The 13,770-nt window shown below is 33.6% G+C and overlaps 1 protein-coding gene across 1 annotated transcript in view; it reads right to left on the bottom strand.

Annotated features, from left to right (window-relative positions):
* Positions 1–13,770, bottom strand: part of LOC115890485 (protein kinase C-binding protein NELL1-like) — a 167,808-nt gene that overhangs the window by 95,213 nt on the left and 58,825 nt on the right. Inside the window, exon 3 of the mRNA XM_030910724.1 lies at positions 1,878–2,036. Coding sequence (XP_030766584.1) covers positions 1,878–2,036 — 159 coding nt within the window. The remainder of the gene's footprint in view (positions 1–1,877; positions 2,037–13,770) is intronic.

Below are 13,770 nucleotides of genomic sequence, written 5' to 3' on the forward strand. Positions count from 1 at the left end.
AATAGGGGAGGCTATCATAATTGGAAATGGTTGAATAGGGAGATATCATAGAACGATTTGTGTCAGTGAGTTACTAGTACTAGTAACTAATTTGCTAACTAAAGTATACATATAAGGTGAATCTTATAAGGTAAAATTTTCGATTTTTTTTACAAAATAAACCTCATAGAGGTAGGTGTTTCTGGGGTTTATTTAAAAATGATCTATTTGGACACATTTATTTATTTAACACTGTTTTTCGGTTTTTGTATGGAGATCTTGAAATTACGCAAATGCTGTCAAATAAATGACTGGTTGGAAAATGTGTTATATAATGAAACTTTCAACAATACTACTAGAATTATTCAACTTGATATAAATTGCTATAATTGTATAACTCATCAAATATTAACAGATTTTTCGCTGGAAAAAAAGCATGTTTAATAAACTACTAAAGAAAATAGTCCGTTGATGGAAGATCGGTGTATCTCCCTCACAAGGAAATAATCAATCATCCTGTCGACAAATCTTTCGATCAAATATTCTCAAATCGCTTCCTCTATTGTTTGCAGACGATTTTGCTAAAACCGATAGTTTTGAAAATAAAATACAAAAAATAAAACGAGAACTCGTGAGATGTGATAAAAATAACACTATGTTTTTACAATAATAGTATTTTTAGAAACACCAAAAGACCTGGTTCCTTGCAGACAACCCGGGCTTCTGATCATTTTATGTTATATAGTGCTTAGACCACACATCTTCTTTGCGTATGTTTTTTATGTTTGTTAAGTCATACATTTAAAAGACGTTTTGTTATTTCAATAGACGACGTAGTTGGGCCCATGTTGTCTATTGTTGGCTATGCGGGCCCAAGTTATCTCTGCCAATTTCCTAATATCATGGTTCCATCTCAGGTATGTTTGTTCCTCTAGGTCTCTTAATTCCTTGTGGATACCATGCTGTAATTTTTGTGACCCATGTGTTGTCCGCCCTTCTTACCAAGCGTACTGCCACTTGAGAGATGTGATTTTGTAGATGATCTATTACCTGCGGGCCATTTGTCTTATCCACTCTATTCTCTTACGGTCTTTCTTGGTTATTCCCAGCATATTCCGTTCCATTGAGCGTTGTGCGACCTGCAGTTTTCTTATAATGTCTTTTTTAAGTGTCCAGGTTTCACATGCATAGGTCAATTCATGCAGGCCTACTGAATCTAGTAGTTTATCACATTCAAAGAAACTTTTAATTTAAATGGGTTTTGTAAGAATAACTGTATAGAAAAAAACTTTCTGTGCTACACATTAATACCAATTAGTTTTTCATTAAATGAAAAAGCAAATGTCTGTTCGTCACTCTGAACTTTTACTAGTCAAAGAAAGGGAGGTAATTGAAAGAAAATATCTCGAGAGATTTTAATGCCCTTTTAGTGACGGACTTGGAAAGCGAATCGAGACGCCGACGTCATCAATTCCTCGTCGAATAAACGTCAAAATTAATAGATATTTCATTTAGCTCGCACACAAGTTTAGACAAAAGTCTGTATGCATTATTGGCAGTAAAGATCTGAAGCAGCTTACAAAATAGCTTTGTTTATTTCTTCTCTTCTATATTCTACCTTTGAAATGATACAGTTAGCTGTAAATCATCAATAAGTTTGATTCATAAGAAAACATTGACACGAATAACTGAAAGTTTCTCGTTCTAGCTCGATATAATATATACTGTAGTCTTTCTTATCCTTCAATATATTGTACAACAACAGTGTTGCTGCCTTTTTCAAAGTTTATAAAAAATTCTGTAAAGTTGTCTTTTTCTTTATGCAGCTGAATGCAAGCAAATGTTTTATTTTAGTTTACGTTTATGCTTATGTAGATATTTCTAAGATGTAAACTTACCTTCTAATAAATAAGCCGGTTTGCCTTTAAGTTTTCCGGGGGCCATAGAGACCCCCGGCCACGAGACATTCGACAGCCCCATTTCTTCTAGTAAGTCGAGAGACTGAAGCGGAGGGCCTGGAGATCCGGCCAGGGACCCCACTGGGGTCAGGCCGGTAGCTGCAACAAACAAAAATATGGTTAACAAGCGCTAGAAATAAAATCATAATCCACTAAATGTTAAACAGTTAATATTTATTATGATACAAGGTAAATTACAGCCGATGGTAGGTTCGAAAATCTTAAGATATTTATTATAGATTTTGCATAACTACTTAGAAATTCGCTTATTTTATGTAACAAGTGTGGTTCTAACCTCTGAGCTCCATTAAAGCCTCCTGTCAAGCCTTTCCTGCCTGTTATGGTGCAAGTACACACTCGCCGAGACGACCCGAGGCCGAGACGACCCGAGGCCGAGACGAGGCGAATGTGTACTTCCAGCATTAGACTTTTTTATTAGTAAATCACCACCGACAAATTGGTCTCCGTTGGATTAAAGGTACATTCAGGCTGAGAGCGTCGAGCGTCGCGTCGCGTTTGCGTCGCGTACGCGTCGCCACGATATGGAATCAATTCCTTTAACTTAAATTAGACCGTTGAGACAGAAAGCGTCGCGTTCGGCGTTGCGCTAGCGTTCGCTGAGCGTCAAGCGTCGAGTTCAATCTGAATTGTTTTTCGGCTAGATTTCTAGCGTTCAGTGCTATGGTTCAGTGGTTATCATAGCATCTGAGGACAAGCACGCAGAGGTGCTAATCGCCGAAATACAGGCAATATCTGCACTGTGGAATGCAAAATTGCCTCAATATAAAAATAGAAATCTTCATGATCGACTACTTGAAGAAATACCTACAATTCTAGGTATTTTTTAGTAAGTATTTTTACGAGTACGAGTAAATATATAAGAGCTTGCTATTTTTATAAAAACAATGATGATTGGTGAGGTTACTGCTTATATATGCAAGTACTAGAATAAGCGCGGCAGGTTAAAGGTTAAGCAGTTAGGCAGATAGCAGATACTCAAAAACAAGCGAGTAAAGATGACTAAATGGTATTGAGTAACTTTGAATGTGGTAGATATAATGACTCAGTATTAAAACTAAAAGAATTTCGGACTTCCATTGTTCGTGTTCCAACTTTTGATCAAGAAGCTTTGGAAAAATAGATTTAATCATCTAATGTAATGTTTCGTGTCTTGTCCTGGCCGGTTAAAAATGCCCAAATCGTGTTTAACCATATCTCAATTTTTTGAAACGGAACAAGCGTATTTGAAAAAAATATTTTTTACGAATAATTTGGTACCACACATCGGGTATTTCGAGTCAAATTGTCGTTATGACCCGCTTGTTACAATTTCAAATAAGCCATATGATAAAATGTCAAAAGTTGACATAATAATGATATGTCATTCTATTCAGAGTGTCCTTTTCTATCTAGTAAAGTAAAAACATACCGAGGGTGCCATTTAAAAGTCAAAAGATTTAGTAATTTCCGGTGAAACAGGAAGTGACCAAAAACAATGGAATACGTCAATTAATCCTAATTTATTTCATATACTAACATACCAAATCTCATTTTTATCTGATAAAATAAAAAAGTTATAGGGGTGAGCTTTTGAGACCCGATATATGTCATCAATATTTCATAAGAAATCTGTTAACTTCGTGTTACCACTAGATACATACAGAAAGAACAATTTCTTAACCATCACCTGTTTTATATTGATGCAATATAAAATCATATGTTTAAAAAATTAAAGTTTTTATACAGTGTGAGTCTTTTTCAGGGCCGGTGAATCTCGATAAAAGAAACTTATTTTCTCTTTACCGTTTCCAAGTCCAAAATAACCCAGTTATTCAAGTTTCAAAAACTGATTTATTTAAAAAAAAATGCGAACCAGAGGATTCTTTCTGTCTATACATCTCATTTAGGGTCGTAACCATAGAGTAAAGCCGTTAACCACGGTAATATAAGAATTAAGAAATTATACTGTGAAAAAATTTGTTCACCACAAATTTTTTCACAGTATAATTTCTTAGGCAGCTCTAAAATGTTTTCTGAAATATACAGGAAAATTTAAAAGAAAATAAAGATTTTCAACATATATTTTTGCGGAAAAAAATCATAGACATGTTTCTGGGGTCGAAATATATTACCCCTAAAAATATATGCACTTATTTAAGACTCACCCTGTATTACAACCACATCTCAATCTTACGATATACTCGATAATAAAAAGGTAAGGAAATACAATCTCATTTCTTGACTATATTAGCCTAAATTCTAGTAAAAATAGTATTTTACTACAAAACATCCATTACGGTTGATTATGATAAAAATAGCCGACGTATGCGAGGGCTTAAACAAATACCTTGCGTGCAGCAACTAGAAAATACCGGTGTCTTACCCCACAGCAACTATTTTCTATTACCTGGTAGTATTTAAACCCCAGACGTATAACCTCGTCACCCTTCAATACGTCGGAAAGTCATACGGAAAGTCACTTTAATTAACAAATTGAAAAAAAAAGAAATACTACGTCCAACCTTCCAACATTTATAATGTTACTAGTATAAAACTTACAGGGTGTCCCATTTTAGTTGAAATGATACGGTATCTTCGTTATTCCTGAAGATAGAAGGGTGCGGTATGCACAAATCTGGCCCACTTTTTTGCCAAACGGAAGATGCCGTAAACAAAATTTTCATAGCCCTCTTCGTTTCTGAGCTACAGCGTCTTTTTGAAAATTATGCAATTTGATACATCCCCTGTATCTTTGTTATTGTTAAAGGTATCGAGAAGGTGAAAACTGTTTATTGTGGAACTTTTTACGTAGAATAGTGGCGTAGTCTTGTTATTCTACGAAAAGAAAATTTTTAAACATGTGAACTGAAGTTATGTTTTCTTAAATGGAACACCCTGTATATTTATAAATTTTATGATCTGACTTGTCATAATCAAAAATATATATCACTCTATATTTATTTTTACTATTTTACTATGCACTGCAATATTTAAAAAAAAATATATTAAAAGATCATATTATTTATTAGTAGGCCATTTGATAATAAAAGATACTAAAGATTTATTAAAAGTATACTGCATCTGCCTCTTGTTTTATTTTGGAAGCCACTAATAAATTCTTTATATATTAGGAAAACTTAACTCTCTATACCGCTATCTGTAAATCGTGGAAGCTATCGTACCGGAACTTTTTGATATTCTTTTAACTAATTTACGCGAAATATGCTTTCAGAAAGATGGAGCTCCCCCATCACAACTTTGAAAATATGTATTAGAATTTTGTTAAATTATTATTTATCAAATCAATGAATTGTAACCAATGGACCCATATGATGGTCTTCCTGATTCCCGGATTTGTCCGTTCTCGATTTCTGATTTTGGGGATTTTTGAAATATGAAATGTATCGTGACAAATTCAACAATGTAGAACACCTGGAAAATGCTTTAATAATGCAATCTTTTAGATATCTGCAAAGCCATTCCGTTATAAAAAAATATTTTCAGTGGTAACAGTTCAGAAGTAAAATATATCAATCCCAAATAAAATTTTAATATGTGTTATGACTGTTTCAGTAAATACCATTTTGATTTTTTTGTTATTTATCACAGCCTACTTTACTAATAAGAAAATGATATATATTTTTTAAATATTGCAGTAAATAGGGAAAATAAATATAGAGTGATATTTTTGAGAAGATGGAAAAAATTAGTCGGCAAGCCCTCAAAAAACTCGTAACCGTATACACCAATGTACACTATTGTAGACATTCACACTCACACACAACAACCACACCTACATCAGTGTACACTATTGTGACTGCCTTCCAGCATCATCAGTACGGTAAGGAATCAGCAAGCGATGAATGAAAAAAAAACGATCCCAAAAAATAAAAACCAGGAAGCAAACGATGCACAAGGCACCGTCTGCAACCTAGTAGATGAAAAAAAAAAAGGATGATGAAAAACAAAAGGAGCAAACGGGAGCCTAAAGCCCCAATTTGTAGGCTAGAACTAGAGTCGCCCAGGATTGTGGGCTTCATCTAGCACAGCTGCGAAGGTAGCCAACAGCAACCCGCCGCAATACCCTTAGCCGAAGCCAAAACAAAATAAAAATTGAAATAGTGAGGGGAATATATAAAAACAGAAGGAAAAAATTAGTCGGCAAGCCCTCAACAAACTCGTAACCGTATACACCAGTGTATACTATTGTAGACATTCACACTCACACACAACAACCACACCTACATCAGTGTACACTAATGTAACTGCCTTCCATCATCATCAGTACGGTAAGGAATCAGCAAGGGATGATAACGATTCGAAAAAATATAAACCAGGAAGCAAACGATGCACGAGGCACCGTCTGCAACCTAGTAGATGAAAAAAAAGGATGATAAAAAACAAAAGGAGCAAACGGGAGCCTAAGGCCCCAATTTGCAGCCTAGAACTAGAGTCGCCCAGGATTGTGGGCTTCGTCTAGCACAGCTGCGGAGGTAGCCAACCCGCCAAAACAGACTACGCCACTATATTTTACGTAAAAAGTTCTACAAGAATCAGTTTTCACCTCGGTTTTCACCTTCTCGATATCATTCATAATAACGCAGATACGGGGCTGCACCAAATTGCAAAATTTTCGAAGAGACCCTGTTTCAGAAACGAGAAGGGCTATGAAAATATTGTTTACATCATCTTCCATTTAAAAAAAAAATTGGGACAGGTTTGTGCAAACCACATCCTCCTATCTTTACTAATAACGGAGATAACGTATGATTTCAACCAAAATGGTAACCTTGTACAGAACAAATAATAACAAATGGGCCACTAATTTCTACGTTCTGAATATAACTAAACTCCTAATAATGTATAAAAAACTACGAATTAAGAGTAATAAGCAAAGTCGTATTCAAAAAATAATTAAAAAACAAATAATCCGATTTTACCGATTGCATTTTTTTGCACAAATCAACCTAAATTTTAATATATTATGATAAAAATACAAAAATAAAATAAATCCAGTATACACCCTGTAGATCTACGCCTCTGTGACCTATTTCGATATGTTTACTTCTGACAGGGGTCGACGGTTCCCGGAAGGGGATTACGGGATCTTCCCGATGATCCTCTGCGACCCCGAATTTAATAAGTGGGATGAATTTTGAACTAGTTAGTATCCCTCGGGATTAGGGGCGCTTAACGTCTAAACCGTAATTAATTGTTCGGGTGTATTTTAGTCGATTTAATGAGCTTTTAATAACAATAGGTAGGGATTTAGGAGAAATAAGATACGCGCAGTTATGAATGGGTAGATCCTCCAGATAATTTGAAAGTAATAAGAAATGGAAATGGTTTTAACTAGAAACTAACAAAGAAATACTTAAAACTTGTAAATGACTTTTAAAACTTGGCATAGAGCAAACACAATATAATATAACGTACATATATGCATGTCCCTGGTGACTGAACTTCCTGTGTACGTAATTATTATTATATTATGAACATTTTACTATATTTGCAACGCTATTATATTTTGTGGTAATTTTTGAGAACGAACGACTTAAAAAACTTCCGCACACATCACAGTTTATAAATTTGCAATTTTCTTGACAAAATGGTGACCAAAACTTAATTACATATTGTAAAGGCGGACTCTGACGACTCGTGTACTTAACAAGTTTTTTTTAAATGATCTGAATTAAATGATATAAATTGTAGCAGAGCACGTACCTCAGATGTTGTTTCGGCCGTTGAATTCTATTAATCGTGATATTGTGTTTCTTTGTGTATAATTTTTTATTGTTTGTCCTGCGTTTCTTTCTGTATAGCGATACGAGGGTCGGTTGAAAAGTACTGGGTATATGAATGTTGCGTGTTGCGTTAGTTTATAAAGTTTATGTATATTTTACTCAGGTTTTGAATACCCTCTCTGTTAGGTTAGGCTCGCTATATGAATAATTTCCTTGATGTTTAATTTATTCTGATGACTTTCTTAATCTAATATTTTGAAATGTTTAAAGTCGAACTCGTGGTTGGTGTTATATTCATGTTTGTGTAGGGCTGTAGGGGCGTTTTTGTTGTATTTGTGTCCATTAATTCTATTCGAAATGTATATTGGGATGTGTTCCCAATATATATCTTTTCACAATTTAGACATGGAATTCCATACACTATATTGAATCTTTGTTGTTAGGTATTTTACTTTGGGTGTAAAAATGGTGTAAATACGCTTGATAATGTTCTATGTGCTTTGTGGGCAATTTGGATGTTGTACTTTTTTAATGTGTATTGTATTTTTTCTAATAACCCTTCTGTGTAAGGCAAACCTATAAATTTTGTGTTAGATAGTGTCTCTCTTTTTTTGTTGTTAATGTGTTATAAAATTTATGAATTCTTTGTTTAAAACTTTTTTCAATCAATTTTGTTGGATAATGATTTTTCTCTAGGGTTAGTTTAATTTTTCTTAATACTTTTTTTCGATATGTTGGTGATTTGTGGGCCAAACCTATTTAAATAAAGGTTTAAGAAAAAAAAAGATATCTATAGAATATATGTAAGCAAACATATATTTGATACATAGACATATTCGGCGCCGGACTGACTAACTGGAATTTAAATCTCGCGCTGGGTATTCAGGTGGTAGCTGTGCTGTAAAAAATGTCAAGTTGCCATATCTATTTATTTATTTCCTCACATTGTCATTCGTTTTGACACTTTAGTTTTGTATTACGCGGTTTTCGTTTAAATAAACTGTGTTGTGATACTTCTGTAAGCTTGAAAATGTTTACCAGTAGACCTTTCAGTCGAACATTGTTCTTTTTAGAACCTCTTTTAGTGCAAAGTGTACAATATAGCCGTAAAAAACTCATCGCAACTTTATTAGAATATTTTGAACGGGAAAGCAGTAGTAATGGCCTTTAATGTTCCTTAAGTTGCATTAAGAAGGTGAGTTTTGTTGATGTAAATAGGTAATAACTGTTTATATATTTATAATTAATTTATTTTTGTTTCCTGAAATATTTTGATAAGATTATGGCGAAAACACAAGCTGTCAAGCTTAATCACGTGACTAAAAGTTTATTTGATATGAACTATACATTACCACCCCATTATAATCAGTTAAGACCTATGGTTTAGATCTTTTAGATTTCCCAAGATAAAAAATAATAATAAATGAAAACTGCACCTTTAGCAAAGAAACTTTTAATCAAAGAAAAACCTACGTTTATCTTTCATTTTTACTGTAGCTTTAAAATGTCCGACTTTACAGTTGCCATTTGTAACTCAACGTAATTTGCTACACCTTAATAACGTCTACACGCAAAGGGCCATAATCAGTGACGTCGCAGAATGTATTATAGACGGGCATAATATGACTTCTGAATTTTTTTTAGAGAAATGAGAGTAAATTTATAGTAAACTTGTAGATATAAAGTATATCTGTGCCAGCATGATAAGGAACTACATCAACATCCAATAAATGACTGCAAATATAATCAACTTTTGATTTTTTTCCATAGCAACTGTTAAAATTGCCTTATATCTATCAAAAATAGTAGGTAGATAAAATAGTACTTTAACCGCAAGGGTAGATTAAATGATACTTTAACAGCGAGGATAGGTTAAAAAATTTATTTCTTCTCGCACGTTTTTTAATTGCTTCTATTTTTGAAAATTTATTCCTATTCATTAGTTATTCAGGATTTAAATGGGAGTAGTTTGGATATGACGTTTGTCGCCTCAGCCTGAATATCAGTTGGTAATTTACTTATTTCGTTTTGAGCCATTTCTGGACCCAATTCAATCAGCAATCGACACGAAAGAGAATTAAAAAATATTGACTCAAAACTGACAACTAAAGAGACAGATTTATTTATTTGTCAAATTACATAGAAACCAAGGCCAACCCAGCACAATATTTTTTCTACTCGTATGCAAGTACACACTCGCCGAGACGACCCGAGGCCGAGACGAGGCGAATGTGTACTTCCAGCATTAGACTTTTTTATTAGTAAATCACCACCAACAAATTGGTCTCCGTTGGATTAAAGGTACATTCAGGCTGAGAGCGTCGAGCGCCGCGTCGCGTCCGCGTTGCCACGATATGGAATCAATTCCTTTAACTTAAATTAGACCGTTCAGACAGAAAGCGTCGCGTTCGGCGTTGCGTTAGCGTTCGCTGAGCGTCAAGCGTCGAGTTCAATCTGAATTGTTTTTCGGCTAGATTTCTAGCGTTCAGTGCTATGGTTCAGTGGTTGTCATAGCACGCAGAGGTGCTAATCGCCGAAATACAGGCAATATCTGCACTGTGGAATGCAAAATTGCCTCAATATAAAAATAGAAATCTTCATGATCGACTACTTGAAGAAATACCTACAATTCTAGGTATTTTTAGTAAGTATTTTTACGAGTACGAGTAAATATATAAGAGCTTGCTATTTTTATAAGAACGATGATGATTGGTGAGGTTACTGCTTATATATGCAAGTACTAGAATAAGCGCGGCAGGTTAAAGGTTAAGCAGTTAGGCAGATAGCAGATACTCAAAAACAAGCGAGTAAAGATGACTAAATGGTATTGAGTAACTTTGAATGTGGTAGATATAATGACTCAGTATTAAAACTAAAAGATTTCCGGACTTCATTGTTCGTGTTCCAACTTGATCAAAAGCTTTGGAAAAAATAGATTTAATCATCTAATGTAATGTTTCGTGTCTTGTCCTGGCCGGTTAAAAATGCCCAAATCGTGTTTAACCATATCTCAATTTTTTGAAACGGAACAAGCGTATTTGAAAAAAATATTTTTTACGAATAATTTGGTACCACACATCGGGTATTTCGAGGTAGGTATAACGAAGTAGTTTGGATATGGCGTTTGTCGCCTCAGCCTGAATCTCAGTTGGTAATTTACTTATTTCGTTTTGAGCCATTTCTGGACCCAATTCAATCAGCAATCGACACGAAAGAGAATTAAAAAATATTGACTCAAAACTGACAACTAAAGAGACAGATTTATTTATTTGTCAAATTACATAGAAACCAAGGCCAACCCAGCACAATATTTTTTCTACTCGTATAATTTCCTTGAAATAATAATTTCTGAATATTTTTTAAAACGTAACTCGCTATGGAAAAAATTGTTTTATACACGACGATAAAATTGCATTATCGTCTCCCGAAATTAATTCAATTCCCGAATTAATCGACGATAAAATTTCGTCGGTAAAATTCCATTTTATCGTCTTATATAAACAATGACTAAAAATTAAGACATTGGCATTGAAATGAAATATACGGGGTGGTCCGAACTAAATTCCGGAAACTTCGGCAGCATATATATATTCTGCAGATAAAAATAAGTAAAAAAAGTCCGTATGAATGTGTATCATAAAATGCTTAGTTTCGGAAATACAGGGTGTTTCATTTTTATCTCGATTTTTTCAAATAATTTGTGGAGTAACGTCAATATTTGGATGAAAATTGATGTCTGGGAGTTTTTTGACATAAAAAATTTGATTTTGATGTCAATATGACTCCGATTTGTAGAAAGCGCCACCTACATGTGTTTTAACTGTTTTGAAAAGTAATAAAAAACTACCTTGTGAAACTACTGAGTGAAAAAATATACATTTTCGTGATTTTTTACGTAAAAAATGTCTCTTGGTAAAAATCGCTACGCGCAACCGTTTCTCAAGACACTTGGAATAGAAATAGTCAATACATGTAATTATTGACAAAAAATAAACATTTTGAGTAGATAGTTATTTGACTGAAATGATAAATTTGGGAATTTTTTATAAACTTTTCTTCGAAAAAATGATGATAAAACAGTTTCTGTTGAACTTTTGGCATAAAAACATTTCAATTTTTTACATGCTGGTGATCACGAGAGAAGATTACAATTTTGCAAATGGTTTCAGGAAGGTGTTCAAGAGAGCCCCCTTTTTTCTAGATAAATATTAGAGACGGTTGAATCTTTATTTACAAATTCTGGGTACATTTAATAGAAAAAAATTATATTATTGCGATATTTATGTTTTTTGATAATTTTCCCTACATTAGAATCACTTACACAACACTTGCGACTTATTTTACGACTAGAACTTTCCGAATTTATATATTTCAATAATTCATAAATTTTTTTCATAAATCTAGTAGGCTTAGAAATTTTCTGAAAACGGCGTTTAATTGGCCGGGGTCAAAAATTATAAAACTACCAACTTACGTTGCAATAGATACAATAGTTCTGAAGATATTCTCTTAAAATAAACGCATTATTTTCATTTTTTTTTACATAAATCCGAAACTAATCAAGATACCGGGGTTTTTTTCATAGGTGTTTGTCAAACTTCTAATTACGCAACTTTTGTCCCATTTAACCGATTTCGTATCTATCGTACTTTCTGAGATGCCAATGTTGAGCATCGAAATTGTCACCACCCTGTATAGTGTTCAATGATATGGGAAACTTTTAATCATTATTTTTTTTTAGGTGGTTTGTAAGCATTTCTGGCCCAGAAATCCATTTATAGATTCCCATTTGCACTGGCTCGCTTGTTGAGGGCGATTACTCAATAATGAATCAGTATCTTTCATACAACTATGATATATTTTAATTATATGTATTCAATGTAATTTAGTAGATAAATTCATCAGTTGATTAATTAGTAAAATTTTTCCAACTCTACATACAAATATGCATTAAAAAAATAAAAACCCAGAAATGGAAACTTTGTAACGCCCCTGGTCATAATGTGTACAGCGTATGCAAATAAGTCACATATATGTTCCTTAGGTTGTTACAAAGTTACATTAGAAAAGAATACAGGAAAATAAAATTTTACTGCACACCCGAGATGTTTGGAATGCAACTGGGACAATATAATAACAAAATGTTTTTAATTAGGTACCATGTATTGTGATAATTAAAAAATAACTATCACAACTAAAATCTGACGCAACTAACCGTATTTCTGTACTTTTTCGATCAAAGATTCACTAAAATGCCAACATAAACCTCGAATAATTTTAGAATTAATAATAATTATACTTTTTACTTATCATCAATAATGTAGAGAATGTAGAATGTAGAATGAATGGGAGAGGGGTTAATCATCGCAACCTTACAGATCTACTGTGTCCCCCTTTCTTGAGTTATAACTCATCATACAGTCCCAGGCCTTTTACAAAAACTAGTATCTAAGACTGTCTCAGACGATTTTACAGATGATAGTTTTTCATCTCCGATATCAGTCGTACCCAAGGATACTATAGAGATAAGGATAGTTCGATTCCTATCTTCCTGCACTGTCAGTTTGTTTACGTCATCTACTGACCGAGTTGAAGTTGGCGCTAAATATTTTAGACAGTGACAGTTATTTTTGCATTTGACGGACGAGCGCACAGTGCGTTGGAAGATAAATTTAGCGGGACAAAAGCGTTTGGTTAGAAATAAGCCAAAAAATGTGTACTGATAAGAATAAATAGTAGACATTCCAATTGATACAAAAATGCATGAATATTCTTTGTATTTCGATACATTTTTATCAACCAAATTTGGTCGTTTTCTGCTCAACAAGGCAGAGATCATACGAAAACAAAATATTTACAAGTGCTTATACATTTTATTAGAAAGCCAAATTATGTTGAAGATTGCCAAAGGTATGTACTTTTCTACTGTAAGTATATTATTTGTTAAAATCCTTGGTGCCTTTGTTCTGCAGATATCAAACTTTCATTTTTTTTTCACAGTCACAGGGAGTTCAAGCTTAACAGGTGAATGCCCAAAAAGATTCATTTCAATCGGATAGTATAAAAACAAAACAACTCCATCAAAAGGC

Source organism: Sitophilus oryzae, unplaced genomic scaffold, assembly GCF_002938485.1.
Source record: "Sitophilus oryzae breed Bouriz unplaced genomic scaffold, Soryzae_2.0 scaffold_866_pilon_pilon, whole genome shotgun sequence".
In the NCBI taxonomy this organism is placed as follows: domain Eukaryota; kingdom Metazoa; phylum Arthropoda; class Insecta; order Coleoptera; family Curculionidae; genus Sitophilus; species Sitophilus oryzae.